Below are 17,245 nucleotides of genomic sequence, written 5' to 3'. Positions count from 1 at the left end.
GTATTAAAATATATAATCCAGAATGTACCCAGAAGTCACCGACACTCACCTGAGAACACAGAGTTGACTCCCCGTGGCAGCAACATGGTTTTCACTGGCCTCCTGGTCTGTGATGCTCGCGGGCCCTGGCGATTCTTGACACACTGCATCCATTACCTCTTCTGCCTCCCTGGGGTGCTCTATGGATGTGCCCACTTCGTCAGATGGCTGATGAGGTTTTTTAGGCATGGGAGCACAAGGCGCCTCAGATCTTCTTAGCTTACTCTCCTTACCATTTGGAGATGAAGCTACAGAAGGTTCTTCGTGGGCCTGGCCTCTTGACTCCCAGTCTTGAGTTAACTGCTCCCAGGGACAGCAGAAAGGTGCCAGAGTGCCAAGCTTAACGTAGTTGGGCCGTTTTGCAGGAGGGCGTCTAAAGAAAAACACAGAGGAGAACCAATGTTGAACAATTTAGGACTGCAAAACTAAAATAATTATAACCATTATAATGCATCTCTATTTTAACACACACACACAAACACACACACAAAAGCTTTCCGAGAAACATATGATAAAGAATAATAGGCTGGGCTCAGTGGCTCATGCCTGTAATCCCAGCACTTTAGGAGGCCGAGGCGGGCTGTAATCCCAGCACTTTAGGAGGCCGAGGTCAGGAGTTCGAGACCAGCCTGGCCAACATGGTGAAAGCTCTACTAAAAATACAAAAATTAGCCGGGCATGGTGGAGGTTGCCTATAATCCCACCTACTTGGGAGGCCGAGGCAGACGAATCACTTAAACCCAGGAGGCAGAGGCTGCAGTGAGGCAAGATCGCGCCACTGCACTCCAGCCTGGGCAACAAAGGAAGACTCCGTCTCAAAATATAATAATAATAGGCCAGGCGTGGTGGCTCATACTTGTAATCCCAGCACTTTGGGAGGCCCAGGTGGGTGGATCACCGGAAGTCAGGAGTTCGAGACCAGCCTGGCCAACACGGTGAAACCCCACCTCTACTAAAAATACAAAAAAATTAGCCAGGTGTGGTGGCACGTGCCTGTAATCCCAGCTACTAGGGAGGGTGAGGCCGGAGAATCACTTGAACCCGGGAGGCAGAGGTTGCAGTAAGCTGAGATCATGCCACTGCCCTCCATCCTGGGTGACAAGAGCAAAACTCCATCTCCAAAAAAAAATCAATAAAATAATAATAATAACCAACTCTACCGGCCAAGCTTTTTTGTTTTCTCTGGTTTTCAATAAACAATGTAGCCCCATGTGGCCACTGAACCACACCAGGGGGTTCATTCCTGAAAGCGACAAGGAACTGGTGCCCCTGGAGTTGCACCACGATTTTCCTGTACACTAAGCTCAAGGTTACATGAAGTTTCTGTTTTACTCTTGACCTCCAGTGACCCAGCTACCCTCCACAAAAACAATAAATACCATTATCAGTTTCTTACATAGCCTTCCAGAGACATTTTATGTACATACGAGCAGATATATACATATCTCTTCCTTTTTATTTATTTTTATACAAATAGTAGCATATTAGATACAGTACTTTTTGCTTAACTTCACTTTTTTCATTTAACAAAATATCTTGATTACTTTATGCCAGTACTGAAAGCTCCCTCATTCTTTCTTTTTAAAAGGCTGTGTATCTTGTATCTTATTCTCCTGAATGAATATGCCCTTATTGATTTAGACAGTCCTCTATGAAAGGACATTTTGATTGTCTTCAAGCTTTTGTTCCTCCAAACAAGGCTGCAATGAATGATCTTGACGGTTACTCTGCCTTCCGCTGCGCCACCATGACTCTTGTTGTCACTCTCAGTGGCTCCAGCATCTGCCTAAATCATCCTTCCAATACCCCACCAGTCACCTTCCCACCCTCACTTCGCATCTTTTACTTCACCCCAACTCAAGCACCCACTCGCTGCTCATACCTTAAGTGTGGTCACTGCCAACACCTGCTCCAGCTTCAAACCATGACGTCAGTATCCTGTTCTCAGAGCCATGCCTCCTGTTTTCCACCCACTTACCCTCCCACAACAATGCCCCAACCATCCATTTATACTAGCACCTCCCCGCGGCTCGCAGCAGCTGCCTCGCTCTTCATCAGCCTAGACTCCATGGTTCACACCACCGTCCCTCCCCTACAAATGCCCCCACTCCCTCCACTGGAAAGTCCACCTGGGCGCAGCTGACTCTCCAATGACCTCATGCCAGCCTGAGTGGCAGAGCACAGCTGAGGAAGAACTCAAAATGGTCCTGAATGGTCTTCCTTTATCAACACAAATCTCAAATAGGTGCTCTCTATATCTTACAGATTCCATGTTTCTCCTCTCAATTCCATCTTCCACTGTCCCAGAAACTGCTTACAATTCCTCTCTCTTCAAATCTCCAACAGCCTCTCTCCCTTTCTTACTGCTGGCTGATAGTTGTGCCTCTTTTTTCATGAAGACAGTCACAATCAGGAGTGTGCTACTTAATCCCCCCACCGCAGAATCTAACCTAGCTAAATAAATCCATGTTCAGATTTCAGTGGCAGTCTAACAGTCTTATATTAATTTTTCTGAGGAAGAAGAACTAGCCAACTTAAGAATTACAGAAAGAAAGTGGTTTGGAAAATAAGATTAAGAGTCAGGGCTGTGCGCGGTGGCTCACGCCTGTAATCCCAGCACTTTGGGAGGCCGAGACAGGCGGATCACAAGGTCAACAGATCAAGACCATCCTAGTGGTGAAACCCCATCTCTACTAAAATTACAAAAATTAGCTGGGCATGGTGGCGGACACCTGTAATCCCAGCTACTCGGGAGGCTGAAGCAGGAGAATCGCTTGAACCTGGGAGGCGGAGGTTGCAATGAGCCGAGATCATGCCACTGCACTCCAGCCTGGCGACAGAGCAAGACTCCATTTCAAAAAAAAAAGAGTCAGAACTGTTTGTAAATCTATTTGGAAGATAGCCAAAGAAATAAAAGCAGATTAAACGGTATCAGTGGCAGTCTAACAGTCTTACATTCAGAAGAACTGAACTCAATCCCAACAGATACTGCCTCCTCTACTTGTGCCCTGAATCCCACCCCTTCTTCCTTGTCCAAGGACTTAGCTCTTACATTTTAGCCTTCCTCCCATCTCCTGGGTACCCCCAACCAGCCTAGACACTTGTGCCTCCATCAAGAACACAAGTTACATGGCCAGGTATAATGGCTCATTCCTGTAATCCCAGCATTTTGGGAGGCTGGGGTGGGAGGATTGCTTGAGGCCAGTTCAAGACCAGCTTGGGCAACAAAGCAAGACCCTGTCTACAAAAAATTTAAAAATTAGCCAGGAGTGGTGGTGCACACCTACAGTCCCAGCTACTCAGGAGGCTGAGATGGGAGGATTGCTTGAGCCCAGGAGTTGGAGGCTGCAGTAAGCTATGATCACACCACTGCACTCCAGCCTGGGTGACAGAGTGAGACCCTGTCTCAAAAAATAAAAGAAGAATATAAGCTCCATGAAGGCAGAGACAGACTTGTCTGCCTTGCCCCTGCTGTCGCCCCAGCACCTAGAATGGTGTTTGACACACAGTAGGCTCTAAAGAAATGTATGTTAAATGAAGGAATAAATGAGACAAATATATAAAGATGCACACAGGAAGATGTTCACAGAAACACACAGCAAAAAATCAGAAATAACCTCAAGAGCCACTGATAAATTACAAGACATCCACACTGCAATTGCATGCGACCATTCAAAGTGACATTTTGAGCAAAGCTGGCAGGCTGACTCACAGGCCAAATGTAGCCTGGTGTCTGTTTTTGTACCACCCATGAGCTAAGAATGGTTTCTACATTTTTAAATGGTTGAAAAAGCAAAAGAGTAATATTTCATGACACATGAAAATTATATGAAATTCAAATCTGAGTGTCCATATATAAAGCATGATTGGAACACAGCCATGCTCGTTCTCTTACATGTCATCTGCAGCTGCTTTGAAGCCACAATGGCAGAGTTGAGTAGTTGCCATGGAGAACAAAGGCTCCACAAAGCCAAAAATATGTAGCATCTGGCCCTCTACCAAAAAAGTTTGTCAATACTTGGTTTAGAGTCATATTTTTTGATATGGTAAAACTATACATACCATATTGTTAAACGAAAAAGGCAGGTTTCAAAATAATGTATGTAATACCATTCTTTAAAAAAAATATGTGTATCTATGGAAAATTTGCATGCATAAAAAGCTCTGAAGAGTAAGAAATAAGTATTATTGTCAACTATTATTTAACAAACACATAGAAGCCTCTCAACTACATTCTATGGGAGACACAAGGATGTATAACACGTGATTGCTGCCCTCAAAGAGCTGGTAAGCTAGCAATCCAGGAATATATCACTAGTCACTCATTCATCCACCACTCCGCAAATAGTTTGAAACCCAGGCACAGGCCAGGCAGGATAGCTCACACCTGTAACCCTAGCACTTTGGGAGGCCAAAGCACGTGGATCACTTGAGCCCAGGAGTTCACGAACACCCTGGGCAACATCACAAAACTTCATCTCTACAAAAAATACAAAAATTAGCCAGGTGTGGTGGCAGGTGCCTGTAGTCCCAGCTACTCTGGAGGCTGAGGTGGGAGGATCACCTGGGTCCGGGAGGTGGAGGCTGTGGTCAGCCATGATCATGCCACTGTACTCCAGCCTGGGTGACAGAGTGAGATCCTGTCCCCCCCACCCCACCCCCCCCCAAAAAAAGCTAGGCAGACTGCCTGTCTCTACAGTTATGGTTGCAGCAATGAACAAGAAAACACAATTCTGCCCTCATGAAGCTCACCATCAAGGAACTACAATATTCAACCAGTCATTCATCAGACAACAGATAAAGGTTATTAAGACCTACTGTGCACCAGGCACTGGCTAGACACTGCAAATGCCACAATAAAGAGACACAGCTTCTGTGCTTCTGGGAGCCTACAATTTAGGGGGCAACAAATTCCAAATGTTAGAATATACTTTGTAATATAAAGGAAATCATGACCCTCACTGGCCACACTTCCAATGAAAAAATAAAAGTCTAAATGGATAAGTACTAAGATATAAAAACAGTGCTTGGCCAGGTACAGTGGCTCATACCTATAATCTTGGCACTTTGGGAGGCCGAGGCCAGTGTATCCATGGAAAACCAATATTGAGACCAGCCTGGGCAACATAGTGAAACCCTGTCTCTACAGAAAATGCAGAAGTTAGCCAGGCACAATGGCACATGCCTTTACTCTCAGCTACACGGGTGAGGTGAAAGAATCGCTTGAGCCCAGGAGGCGGAGGTTTCAGTGAGCCAAGATCATACTACTGAACTCCAGCCTGGGCAACAGAGCAAGACCACCATCTCAAAAAACAAACAAACAGTACTTATCTCTCTGGATGGTAGGACTATACCAATTTATCTTTTTACATATTTTCATAGTTAATTACAATTTTATAACTATATTTTACTTCTATAATACGTTTTAAAAACACAATTTCCATTTTGGAGGGAGAGAGGGGTTGGTATTAGAAATCTATTAACAAGTGTCTGAGACTCGTGTCCAAGTTTAAGTGTACATTATTATTGACAGAAATAAATAACGAACAAAAAGGTTTATAACCAAAATGGGCCTATAAAAGCCAAACAGACATAAGACAATCTCCCCACTTAAGTCATATCTTCTTAATTAATTCTCAGTAATGCTGAACTCACTGAAAAGTCTATGAAACTCCATGTTAGATAACAAGCATTACCAAAGCCATCCTAATGCTTGGGATACCAATATAAGCAGGCACTTCTCTTCTCCTTAAAACATTATCAAACTAGAGAAGCCAGCTTCTTACCTTTTGTACTTTTCAAGAAGATTATTAGCTTGCTCTTCTGCAAACAGCATCCCGGCAGGGCAGTCTGGAAAATCGCCTGGGACATTAGGCGACCTCTTATACTGAGAATGCACTGCAGACTCTTTCAGCCCTCCGACTCTCGCACCTCGATAGATCTAAAAGAAATGTCAAAAAGATACTGTCAGTCTACCAACTTAAAGTGAATTGCTTAATGTTTATATGGGGGAAAATGAGAAACAACCTAAATGCCCCTCAAAAGGAGAATGGATAGAAATACACACAATGGATTACCATGCAATAGTAAAAACGAATGAAATTGAGCTTCGTCATGCTTCATTAATAAATATGGAAAAGAATCTCAATGCCAAGTGAATACAGCAAGTTGCAAAATCATATATATGGTGAGGTATATACTTTAAAAACATGTCAAGTCTAAATAGTTATTTTATTGTGGGATACAAACATACTTCAATAAAGCTATAAAAATATGCATGGTAGTAGCAAACACTGAAATCAGAGGAGTGATTATTTTAAAAGGAGGGAGGGAAATGAAACTGGAGAGAGGTACACAGGGTGCATTGATGCATCTGTAGTGTTTTATTTCTTAAGCCAGATGCTGGGTAAATGGCACATAGGCATTCACTACATCAGCATCTATTCTTTTTTGTATGCTTGAAAGCATCTCATAGTAAAAAATTAAGTAGGATTATTTTTAAATATTCCTACTCCTGAATGATTAACTGGATGTCCTTGCACTAGGCATGCCAAAAATTAATTACTGGCATGAATCTAAAAGTCTCACATGCCTTTTACACTCTCTAGGATCAAAGTAATATTTATTTATTTATTTATTTTCATTTTTGAGACAGAGTCTCGCTCTGTCACCCAGGCTAGAGTGCAGTGGTGTGATCTCAGCTCACTGCAACTCCACCTCCCAGGTTCAAGGAATTCTTATGCCTCAGTCTCCCAAGGAGCCATCATACCCAGCTAATTTTTGTATTTTTAGTAGAGACGGGGTTTCACCATGTTGGCCAGGCTGGCCTCAAACTCCTGACCTCAAGTGATCTACCAACCTCGGCCTCCCAAAGTGCTGGGATTACAGGCGTGAACCACCACACCCAGCCTTTGAAGTAATATTTGAAATAACCAAGAAAAAAAGACACATTCGATTCTAATAAAATTTTTAGCTGCAGTTGATAAATATGGGTATATGGTTATAGTTAACATTTAAAAAAAAAGTATTCTATCTGTAAAAGTTAAGTCCTTTGCTTTTAAACTATAACAAATTTCTTCAAATCAAATAGCTAGACATTTTTGTTGCCACTACTATTCAAAAATCAGGTCACTTTAAAACCTCGACAATTAATGATATGTCAGCACAGGTCTTATAATGAGAACCTGGCTCCAGGAACTATATGTATGAAGTATCTTGTATCCGGGACTATAGCTCTAAGGGCAGAAATATACCACTCAATTCCTCCTAAGTTGTACATAAAGTCTGGAACATTTTGAGTACTTAGCATTTATTAGGAATCTATTTTAAATATTGCAACTGTTAGAATCAAAAAGTAACTTACAAATGGAATCCAGAAAGCCATGCCCCAGCCCTTTGGGAGTAGGACATCCCAGCCACTTCCCCAGCCTAGTCGGTCTTCACCAGTCACTTTTCCTGGCTGCTGAATCAAAAGTATAGGTATCTTGGATTCATGGGGACCTAAAATAAGCTGTGACCCAGGCACCAGCAATTCACTCCTCATCCGGTTTAAATCCTAAAGTGGAAGAAAATAATTCAAGACAAACAGCCCTAGTCTTCTGGGAGATCCTCCTGGGTCTCCCTATAAGCAGCTTTAGAAAGTTAAATGCTCTTTTAAAAAAGCAAGAGAAAAACATTCTCAATAAATAAATGTGAGCCATTTTAAGTATAAGGTATTCCTCCTACAGATATTTTCCTCTATACAAGTGTTTAGGTAGAAATGCCAAATTGTCTTATATCATTCATTATCAGCATTCATTGTGTTGATCTCTTATATCAAGATTAATCTTATATGTTGATATTCTGTCCTTACATTGATTTTGAGTAAGATTTGGTGTCATGAAGTAAAAAAGATATAAACAATTAAGTGACGCCTTCTCAAGGATGTGCAACTAGAAAAATGCACTGGCTCTTGAGAAAATTGCCCACCAGGTCTTAAAGAATCAAAACTGAAGATGGTTAAAATTATTGTTAAGGGGAACGTAGAGGGTGGATAACATCCTTTCAGACTTTTCTTGGAGCTGTAAAAAGAGATTAACAGGTAGGTAAGAGGGCTATCACTCAGTTTAGAAAAAACCATGCAAGAGACTGCCTCCAGACCATAGTCTAACTGCTATCTCATGAACGCTCTTCAAGCCAGGTCCAATCTTCTTTTTCACTTTCAGAGTTTCTGCTACTATCTATGTGTTAGTAATTCCAAACCATCTCTCTTTAGCCCTGACTCTTCCTTCTGGGATCGAAACCTGCCTCCTGGACCTCTGCTCTTGGGAAGTCCCACAGCCCCTCAAGCTCAAGATTGAACTCATCACCCTTCCACTGTATTTGCTCTCTTCCTGTATCCCCCACCTAGCTGAATGACACCACAATTCACACACTCCATTCATTCAGCCATTCAAATATTTACTGAGCACTTTTATGTGCTACACACTTTTCTAGAACCTGGAAATACATCAGTGAACAAGTAAGACATGGCTCTGGCTCTCTTTTAGCTGAAATCCTAAATCCAAGCTAGAATATCAGGACCTAATCGGCACGCCTCCTCCATTCTCACCTCCCATCTTCCAACCAACCACCAAGCCTTGTCAATTTCACCTTCCAGGAATATGCGTTAAACCTCACCCCCTCCACTCCAGCCACACTGCCACAATTCAGGCCCCCATCATGTCATATATGAATATTTCAAGGGTCTTTTTAAGGCCATCCAACCCACAGTCTCTCTCCAGCTCCCTCAACCCCCATCTCCAACCCCCCACTGCTGCCAGTGTGAAATCTCATCATGTCATGGCCAACCTTAAAACCTTTAAGGGTGTCCCACATCTCCAAATCCTTAAAAGGCTTCAAGGTCTTTCATGCTCTAGCCCCATTTGTGTCTTCAGCTTCATTTCTCACCCCATTTCTGATTCCTAGCTCCTGATCCACTTGGAGAGTCTTCCTGGTTTCTGCCTGGGCTCCTGCACATGCTTTTCTCACTTCCTGCAATCTTATCTTCACTGAAACCTTGACTCTGCCTCCAAGAAGTCTGGTGACTTCTCGCTCCCATCTGAGAGTCAGTTCAAATGCCTGCTCTTCCATCCAGGAGGCCAGCCTCATTTTTCTCATCTGAGCTCAGTACCCCTTCTAGAGATTCCCTGAGTGCCCTGTACTTTCTTTGACCACATCTAAGTCATCTATCCCAGCATCTCACACAATGTCTGGCCCTGGAAGTTCCCCAATCATAGTAAAATTAAAGACAGAGAACATTTAAGGGAAAAGAAAACAATAAAAGAAAAACATATTTAAACCATGAGATCATCATTTCAAGAAAAAGTCTTTGTATTAACATTTTCTAGAGATTATTCTTACTTTATCTCTAAGAACAGAAAAAAATCACAGTATGTATCTTTCTTCTTAGATTCTTATCCTTGGATAACAGATAAGATCCTTATTCTTATATCCCTATCCTTATTCTTAGATTATCCCTAAGAACAGAAGAAAATCACAGTACATATCATGAGTCAGGGATCAACAACTTGTTTGAAAACAAAAGAAAGTCTATGGAATTCTATGAAGTATGAAATCACTTTTTACAGTCTCTAGAATGATATAGTTAACCTGTCATTCATGACTTTACCAATAATCCTTACACTAATTAGTTACCTGATCCGAGATTTTATTCTCTGTGACACTCTTACAGATATCTTGGTTCCAGATAAAGCTATGCGTACATTCCACAGGCACACCCTCCAGAAGCAGCTGTCTAACTTTCTCATTATCTAAGAGGGAAAAGAAATAGCCTTCAAACCACATCCTTCAGATCAATGAAGTCAAACTCCAAACGTTGGCAGTAGGCCTTTTGTTACAAACCAATATTTCATAGGCATTTACTTAGTTTAGAAGAATTTACTTGACAAGAAATTAAGTTATTCTTATAGTCAGTTCTACAGTCTATGACATAGCAAAGGCTCCTAAGCAGTTTTCTTTGGTATTGATTTTTCATGTATAAGATGCAAATATCACAATATTAAATTGCCTCCAAAAAACTGCCTAATTCCACATGCAAGATAATCAAATTCTAGTAGCCACTGCAAAGGCAAACACTATGGCACATTAAGCCAGGCATGGCGGTGCACACCTGTAATTCCAACCACTTGGGAGGCTAAGTGGGGAGGATCACTTAAGCCCAGGAGTTTAAGTCCAGCCTGGGCCACATAGCAAGACCCCATTTCTAAATAATAATATGCCATATTATAAATACATGTCATATTTCAGCTACTGGCTTCAGGACTTTGTGTATCATTCCTCATCCAATGGTGGTGAGCCAACAGATACCATCATCTTCTCTTCTGCCCCATTATTTTAAGTCTCTGATAACCTATTTATATTGAACTACTTATTCCTTTCTGTAAAATGTATTTTTGCATCCTTTTTTTTTTTCTTTGAGACAGAGTCTCACTCTGTCACCCAGCCTGGAGTGCCGTGGCACAGTCTTAGTTCACTGCAACCTCCCCCTCCCAGGTTCACATGATTCTCCTGCCTCAGCCTCCCAAGTAGCTGGGATTACAGGTACGTGTCACCATTGCTGGCTAATTTTGCTATTTTTAGTAGAGACAGGATTTCACCATGTTGGGCAGGCTGGTCTCGAACTCCTGCCCTCAAGTGATCCACCGGCCTCAGCCTCCCAAAGTGCTGGGATTACAGGTGTGAGCCACCGTGCCCAGCCTCATCCCTTTAAAATAAGCATATTTTCAGTGACACATAGTGTTTTATCCCTTTAAATAAGCTGTACCATTCTAGCAAGTACTCAAGCAGAAAGAGGAAGAAACTTTATCAGTGACAAGCCTCTATATCGATAGAAGGAACTTCTTACATGCAGTCATTTAATCCCCAGGGAAAAGTATCTCCCAAATCTTATTTTGTTGAACTGATGAATTTTCATTAGACAACAAAGACAATTTTTGAGTTTGGGTTATAGTTCTAAACTCTCCACAAAGAAACATCACTCGAAGGCACATACCTGCCTGCATGGGTCTGATGGCTAGTAAAAAATAAGTTGGGAGCAATTGGGCCATAGTGTGACAGATTTTAAGGGAGAACAAAGTTAGAAAAAAAATTAAGTTGATGAAAAGATCTGAGATTAAAAACTGTTTAAAAGCCACAACAGGCCAGGCACAATGGCTTATGTCTATAATCCCAGCACTTTGGGAGGCCAAGGCAGGCAGATTGCTGCAGCTCAGGAGTTCAAGACCAGCCTGGGCAACATGGCAAAACCCTGTCTCTACAAGAATTAGCTGGGTGTGGTGGTGTGTGCCTGTAGTCCCAGCTACTTGAGAGGCTGAGGTAGGAGGATGGCTTGAGCCCAGGAGGCAGAAGTTGCAGTGAGCTGAGATTGTGCCACTCCACTCCAGCCTGGATGACAGAGCCAGACCCTGTCTCAAAAAAATAAAGCAAAATAAAAAATTTTTTAAAGCCACAGCAGCTTCAGTACACTGCTCTTCCTTACAGAGATAACCACCATCAGATCCTCAAGCCACAGTGCTATGTGCTGCAGGTTCACATGGCCTGTCTAGGAGCAGTCAAGCTCCACTTCCAACAGGCTGGGTACCCAGAGTGCTTTCCTGTGGAGCACTGCCACGCATTTGGGATCATGATTGGGATTTTAGTCAGACTAAGCTGCAAACAAGAGATAGTTGATACTTATGGTGTAAAGACCCAGGAGAGTACTACCTCATCTTCAAATATTCTAAAAGATAATAATAGATAGGTCTGGCAAAAGTGGCTCATGCCTGTAATCCTAGCACTTTGGTAGGCTGAGTTGGGAGGATCACTTGAGCCTACGAGTTCAAGACCAGCCTGGGCAATTTAATGAGACCCTGTCTCTACAAAAAGTTAAAAATTAGCCAGGCATAGTGGTATGTGCCTATAATCCCAGCTACTTGGGGGCTGAGGTGGGAGGATCGCTTGAGTTTGGAAGGTCAAGGCTGCAGTGAGCCATGATTGCACCACTGCACTTAGGTCTGGGTGACAGAGTGAGACTCTATCTCAAAAATAAATAAAATAATAATAATGATAATAATAATAACAGATAAAACAAAGTAGACAGTATGTCCACACAAGGGAATATTATTGAGCTAAAAAGAAATGCGCTATTGAGCCATGTGAAACACAGAGGAATTTTTTGTTTTTTTTAAGATGGAGTCTTGCTCTGTTGCCCAGACTGGAGTGCCGTGGCACAGTCTCAGCTCACTGCAGCCTCTGCCTCCCAGGTTCAAGCTATTCTCCTGCCTTGGCCTCCTGAGTAGCTGGGATTACAGGCACCCATCACCATGCCAATTTTTTTTTTTTTTTTTTTTTTTAGTAAAGACAGGGTTTCACCATGTTAGCCAAGCTGGTCTCTAACTCCTGACCACAGGTGATCTGCCCACCTCAGTCTCCCAAAGTGCTGGGATTACAGGCATGAGGCACCATGCCTGGCCTACATAGAGAAAATTTAAGTGCATATTACTAAGTGAAAGAAGCCGATCTGAAAAGGCTATGTATTGTATGATTCCATTTATATAATATTCTAAAAAACACAAAACTATGGAGGTAGTAAAAAGATCAGTGGTTACCAGAAGTTAGGGGTAAAGGAAGGATGAATAGGCAGAGCACACAGGATTTGGGGGGCAGTGAATCTATTCTGTATGATGCTATTATGGTGAGTATGTCATTACACCTGTGTCAAAATCGATAGAGTATATATACCACCAGGAGTGAACCCTAATACAAACTGAGGACTTTAGGTGATAATGATGTGTTAATGTCGGTTCATGGACTGTAACAAACGTACCACTCTAGTAAGGACACGGACTGTGTGGTGGCGGTGCATAGAGGGGGATGGAAGTTCATGGGATCTCAGTACTTTATGCTCAATTTTGCTATGAACCTAAAGCTGCATTAAAAAATAAAGTCTATTTACAACAAAGTGGAGTATGTCTGAAGGCTAAGGGGAAGGCCCTTTTAGGTCAATAGTCTTTACTGGGAAGAGAAAAACAATACCCCCAGCTGAGACTCACATCAGTACCCTAGAATCAGTACCCACATCAGTGTGCCTAGAATGACTGCCACTTCTGAATGTAATTCTGAGTCCTTCCCCCAGACTCATATAAAGCATGTTTTCTTTCACAGACAAAAGTTCTTGAATTGATTATATTAACTCCAGAATGTGACTTAAAGACTGAAGAGAGGAGCTGGTTTCTTCTTTCTTAAACCTATTTAAAGATCACCAAATGTTACATTAAACTTTCTTTTAATGAGTTTGACTCAGAGAAGCAAAGGTAACCAGTAAAAGGCTTTCTCATTTGGAAATCAAACAAAACCAAAGTTACAGCCTTCAGATTAAACTATTTTAAATAAAATATGCAAAACAGTTAAAAGGACCCAAGTGAAGCAGAGAACATGACTGCTAAATGGGCACTGCTCAAGTCCACTGCAGATCATTGCTCTCAAAGTGCTTGCAAGAGCTCTAAAATATGAAGGATGACCTGCAACTGATCACTCTAAAGGCAGCTGTTCTCCTTCCATGTTTTGGGTAGTACAGGAAAGTCATACTACCAAAGAGTGTTCAAACGGAAAGATGATAAGCCCACAAGCACAATGTAAATTCAGTATTTCCTAAAAGAAATTGGTCTCTCACAGACAAGAACTAATCAAAATAATCCATCAAAGCAAAATGGCAAATACTAAAGATTGCAAATAAAATAACAGCTAGTACGGCAGAAATTATATTTTTAAATCTCACCTAGAAAACCAGTTAATTATATAGTGAAATATTTTGTTAATAAAGTTGAAAAGATTTGCAGAAACACATTATTAAGATTTAGTTCAGCCGGGCGCGGTGGCTCAAGCCTGTAATCCCAGCACTTTGGGAGGCCGAGACGGGCGGATCACGAGGTCAGGAGATCGAGACCATCCTGGCTAACACGGTGAAACCCCATCTCTACTAAAAATACAAAAAACTAGTCGGGCGAGGTGGCGGGCGCCTGTAGTCCCAGCTACTTGGGAGACTGAGGCAGGAGAATGGCGTAAACCCGGGAGGCGGAGCTTGCAGTGAGCTGAGATCCGGCCACTGCACTCCAGCCTGGGCGACAGAGCAAGACTCCGTCTCAAAAAAAAAAAAAAGAAAAGATTTAGTTCAAATTCTAGAACCAGCTGATCAAGCAAACTTTTCCAAAGCATCTAAGAATATTCATTATCACTTCAGGTTCTTCATGTACCCTCCCTTTTAAAAGCTCTCTAGCTGGGAATGGTGGCTCACACCTGTAATCCCAGCACTTTGGGAGGCCGAGGCAGAAGGATTGCTTGACTTCAGGAGTCAAATTAAATCACGTTTTTCAAGATAGACTTTTAATTTTCCTTGAGCTGATTCATATTAAAACAAAAGCCTTAGAGAGGATTTAATAATCACCTCATTCCAAAAAAGGATTTGAGGTAGCAAGAGAAACTAAGTAGAGTTTATAGCTTTAAGGTGATTATAATAGTCAACATTTAATGGTGTAGTAAATGCTGCAACTTTTACGTTGCACCAGACCACATTGATATTAAAAAAGAAAAGAAAAGAAAGAGGCAATGACTCACTGAGTAAAGTCTTAGGCTTCATAATTAACTAACTTACCTATATATCTTCAAACTCCTCCCTCATCCAATCCACCTTTCATGTGAAGCTCTGACAGAGTAATTTATTGCCCCCTCAATAAGCTATCTAACTACATTTAAAAAAAATTCTGGGTTGGGCGTGGTGGCTCATGCCTGTAATCCCAGCATTTTGGGAGGCTGAACTGGGTGGATCACCTGAGGTCAGGAGTTTGAGATCAGCCTGGCTAACATGGTGTAACCCCATCTCTACGAAAAATACAAAAAAAAAATTAGCCAGGCGTTGTGGTGGACGCCTGTAATCCCAGCTACTCGGGAGGCTGAGGCAGGAGAACCGCTTGAACCTGAGAGGCAGAGGTAGAAGTGATCACGCCATTGCACTCCAGCCTGGGTGACAAGAGCAAGACTCCATCTCAAAAAAAAAATTCTGAAGTCGTTACAACACAAACCTGTACTTTACCTCCAAAGATTGCCATGGTAATTTTAATTATTCTTCCAACTAATCATGTTTAAATGACAGTAAATACAATGAGACATTATCAAAATTGCTGCCAATCTCAGATCAGAACAAAATTTTAGCCAGCCCCTTACCCACCTCCTATGCCACCCCAGCCAAACAACTTTCTCAGGCCATTCTACTTAGTCTAAACCAAAACATCTTATATTTCAGCACCTGGGATGGCCTTGCCAGGATTCGAACCTGGATCATCTGTATGGTCAGACAGAGGCTTCCAATGAGCACAAGACCAGCTTCGGGTGCAGATCCCTTCCTCACAATTAAAATTCTGAAACGCCAGACATTTTCAGAGAACGTAGTTTGCAGAGAGACAGGTTTTACTAGATACTAAAAAGAGAGAACTCGGAAAATAAAATGAACATAAGTATCAAGCTACATGTTTTACAGCTAAAAGACACTTCCACACGTACCATTTCCTCAGATCATAATCAGTTTGTAAAGTGGGCAGGTAAGGAGACTGCCCTAATTTTTTACAGATGAAGTTACTGGAGATGTGTCAGAGACAGAACTCTTCTAATAAGACTGGCCTGCTCAAAATCGTAAGGAAAACCTGGGGTGTTTTTAGAACTTTACCTTGGCATTTTTCTGGATTGGGCAAAGCTTTGGACTTCTTTTGGGGCAAATTTATTCGCGGATCCCCAACTGTCAGTCCCAGAATAGTACCTGCCGGAATTTCTGCTGGTGATGTTATTCCTTTAACAACAACAAAAAGAACAAAAACAACCAAAAGAAGCTTACAGAAAGTCATTCATAATACATCTATATTTGTTTGTATTTTTAAATCTTTCAGAGTTTCTAATGAAACGTTTTTCTTGGACTAATTACTTAAAAGCATGTATTCCCTCTCTTCCCATTGATACTTTTAGAGAATAAGTTAACATTCATAAAGAATGAGGTTTCTCGCAAAAAAACATGAAGCCAACATAGAAAGAAGGTTCTTTTATGAAATGAACACACATGCTTCTATCAGTGATAACTATAGCAGCTATGAGCAAAACCGCAGTTGTGTGCAGGTAAGTACAGAGTTTAGGTCAGTACCTGGCGTATGCATTTATCTCCACTATCAGAATGCCAGTTACTTAGAATACGAACATCTCATTTGTTTGTTGTTTCATAACCAGGCATGAATATAGTGTTTATTCACTGAGTTCAGTCCGACTCTTACTTGGTCCTCTTGCTGTGTCACAATAGCAGCAGGTTAAAAAGCAATATTACACGCTGGAGGCCCAACTGCAAAAGGCTCTTTTAGCCCCCTTCCCTCCCCAACACAACCCGGTCTTCCCTTCGTATACCTCCCAACAACTCGAAAATGGCTTCTTGTCTGCAATGAAGGGAAACACTGTCAGGATTCTTACAGGTTTCTATCCACCAGCGGTGAGGTGTCTCCTCTGTGTCCTCTCCCACCTGAAAAATAACAATCACTATTCACTGGGCGAACAATGAATCCACCTTCATAATTTTGTCATGGTTGTGATATCAGCCCCCACTCTTTCTTCTTCTGTGTGTAGAAATGAATGTGTTATGGGGTGAACCAGGAAAGTTGCCACTATACTTAACATAGTAATTAATACCAGACTACTCTTTCAGTTAGTAGCAAGGATATAGTATTACACTTCTCTCAAGATTTCACATATGAGGATAGACTAACTCACTAAGATACTTCACACCCAGTCTCTCCAGAGCACAGTACCAACAGAGGAGGCCTCGCTCCTCTCTTACTTTTTTTTTTTTTTTTTTTTTTTTTTTGACACAGTCTCACTCTGTCACCCAGTCTGGAGTGCAGTGGCCCAATCATGGCTCACTGCAGCCTCAATCTCCCAGGCTCAAGTGATCCTCCCACTTCAGCCTCTCAAGTGGCTGGGAGCTGGAACTACAGTCACACGCCACCATGCCTAGCTAATTTTTTAAACTTATTTTTTGTGGATACATTGTCTCACTATGGTGCCCAGGCTGGTCTTGAATTTCTGGGCTCAAGCAATCAACCCACCTCAGCCTTCCAAAGAGCTGGGATTTCAGGTGTGAGCCACCACACCTGGTCCTCTT

At 42.0% G+C, this 17,245-nt stretch overlaps 1 protein-coding gene across 2 annotated transcripts in view; it reads right to left on the bottom strand.

The window, feature by feature from the left end:
* LOC111520901 (ribonucleases P/MRP protein subunit POP1) overlaps positions 1-17,245 on the bottom strand; it is a 44,025-nt gene that overhangs the window by 3,367 nt on the left and 23,413 nt on the right. For both annotated transcript variants that reach the window (XM_026454942.1, XM_023184013.1), the window contains exons 10-15: positions 16,495-16,606; positions 15,776-15,895; positions 9,715-9,830; positions 7,403-7,594; positions 5,826-5,980; positions 50-412 (exon numbers count right to left, since the gene is read on the bottom strand). In XM_026454942.1, the coding sequence (XP_026310727.1) occupies positions 50-412; positions 5,826-5,980; positions 7,403-7,594; positions 9,715-9,830; positions 15,776-15,895; positions 16,495-16,606 (1,058 nt within the window). The remainder of the gene's footprint in view (positions 1-49; positions 413-5,825; positions 5,981-7,402; positions 7,595-9,714; positions 9,831-15,775; positions 15,896-16,494; positions 16,607-17,245) is intronic.

Source organism: Piliocolobus tephrosceles, chromosome 7, assembly GCF_002776525.5.
Source record: "Piliocolobus tephrosceles isolate RC106 chromosome 7, ASM277652v3, whole genome shotgun sequence".
In the NCBI taxonomy this organism is placed as follows: Eukaryota; Metazoa; Chordata; class Mammalia; order Primates; family Cercopithecidae; genus Piliocolobus; species Piliocolobus tephrosceles.
The sequence above is the reverse complement of the archived record's forward strand: the minus strand, read 5'-3'. Positions and strand labels throughout refer to the sequence as shown.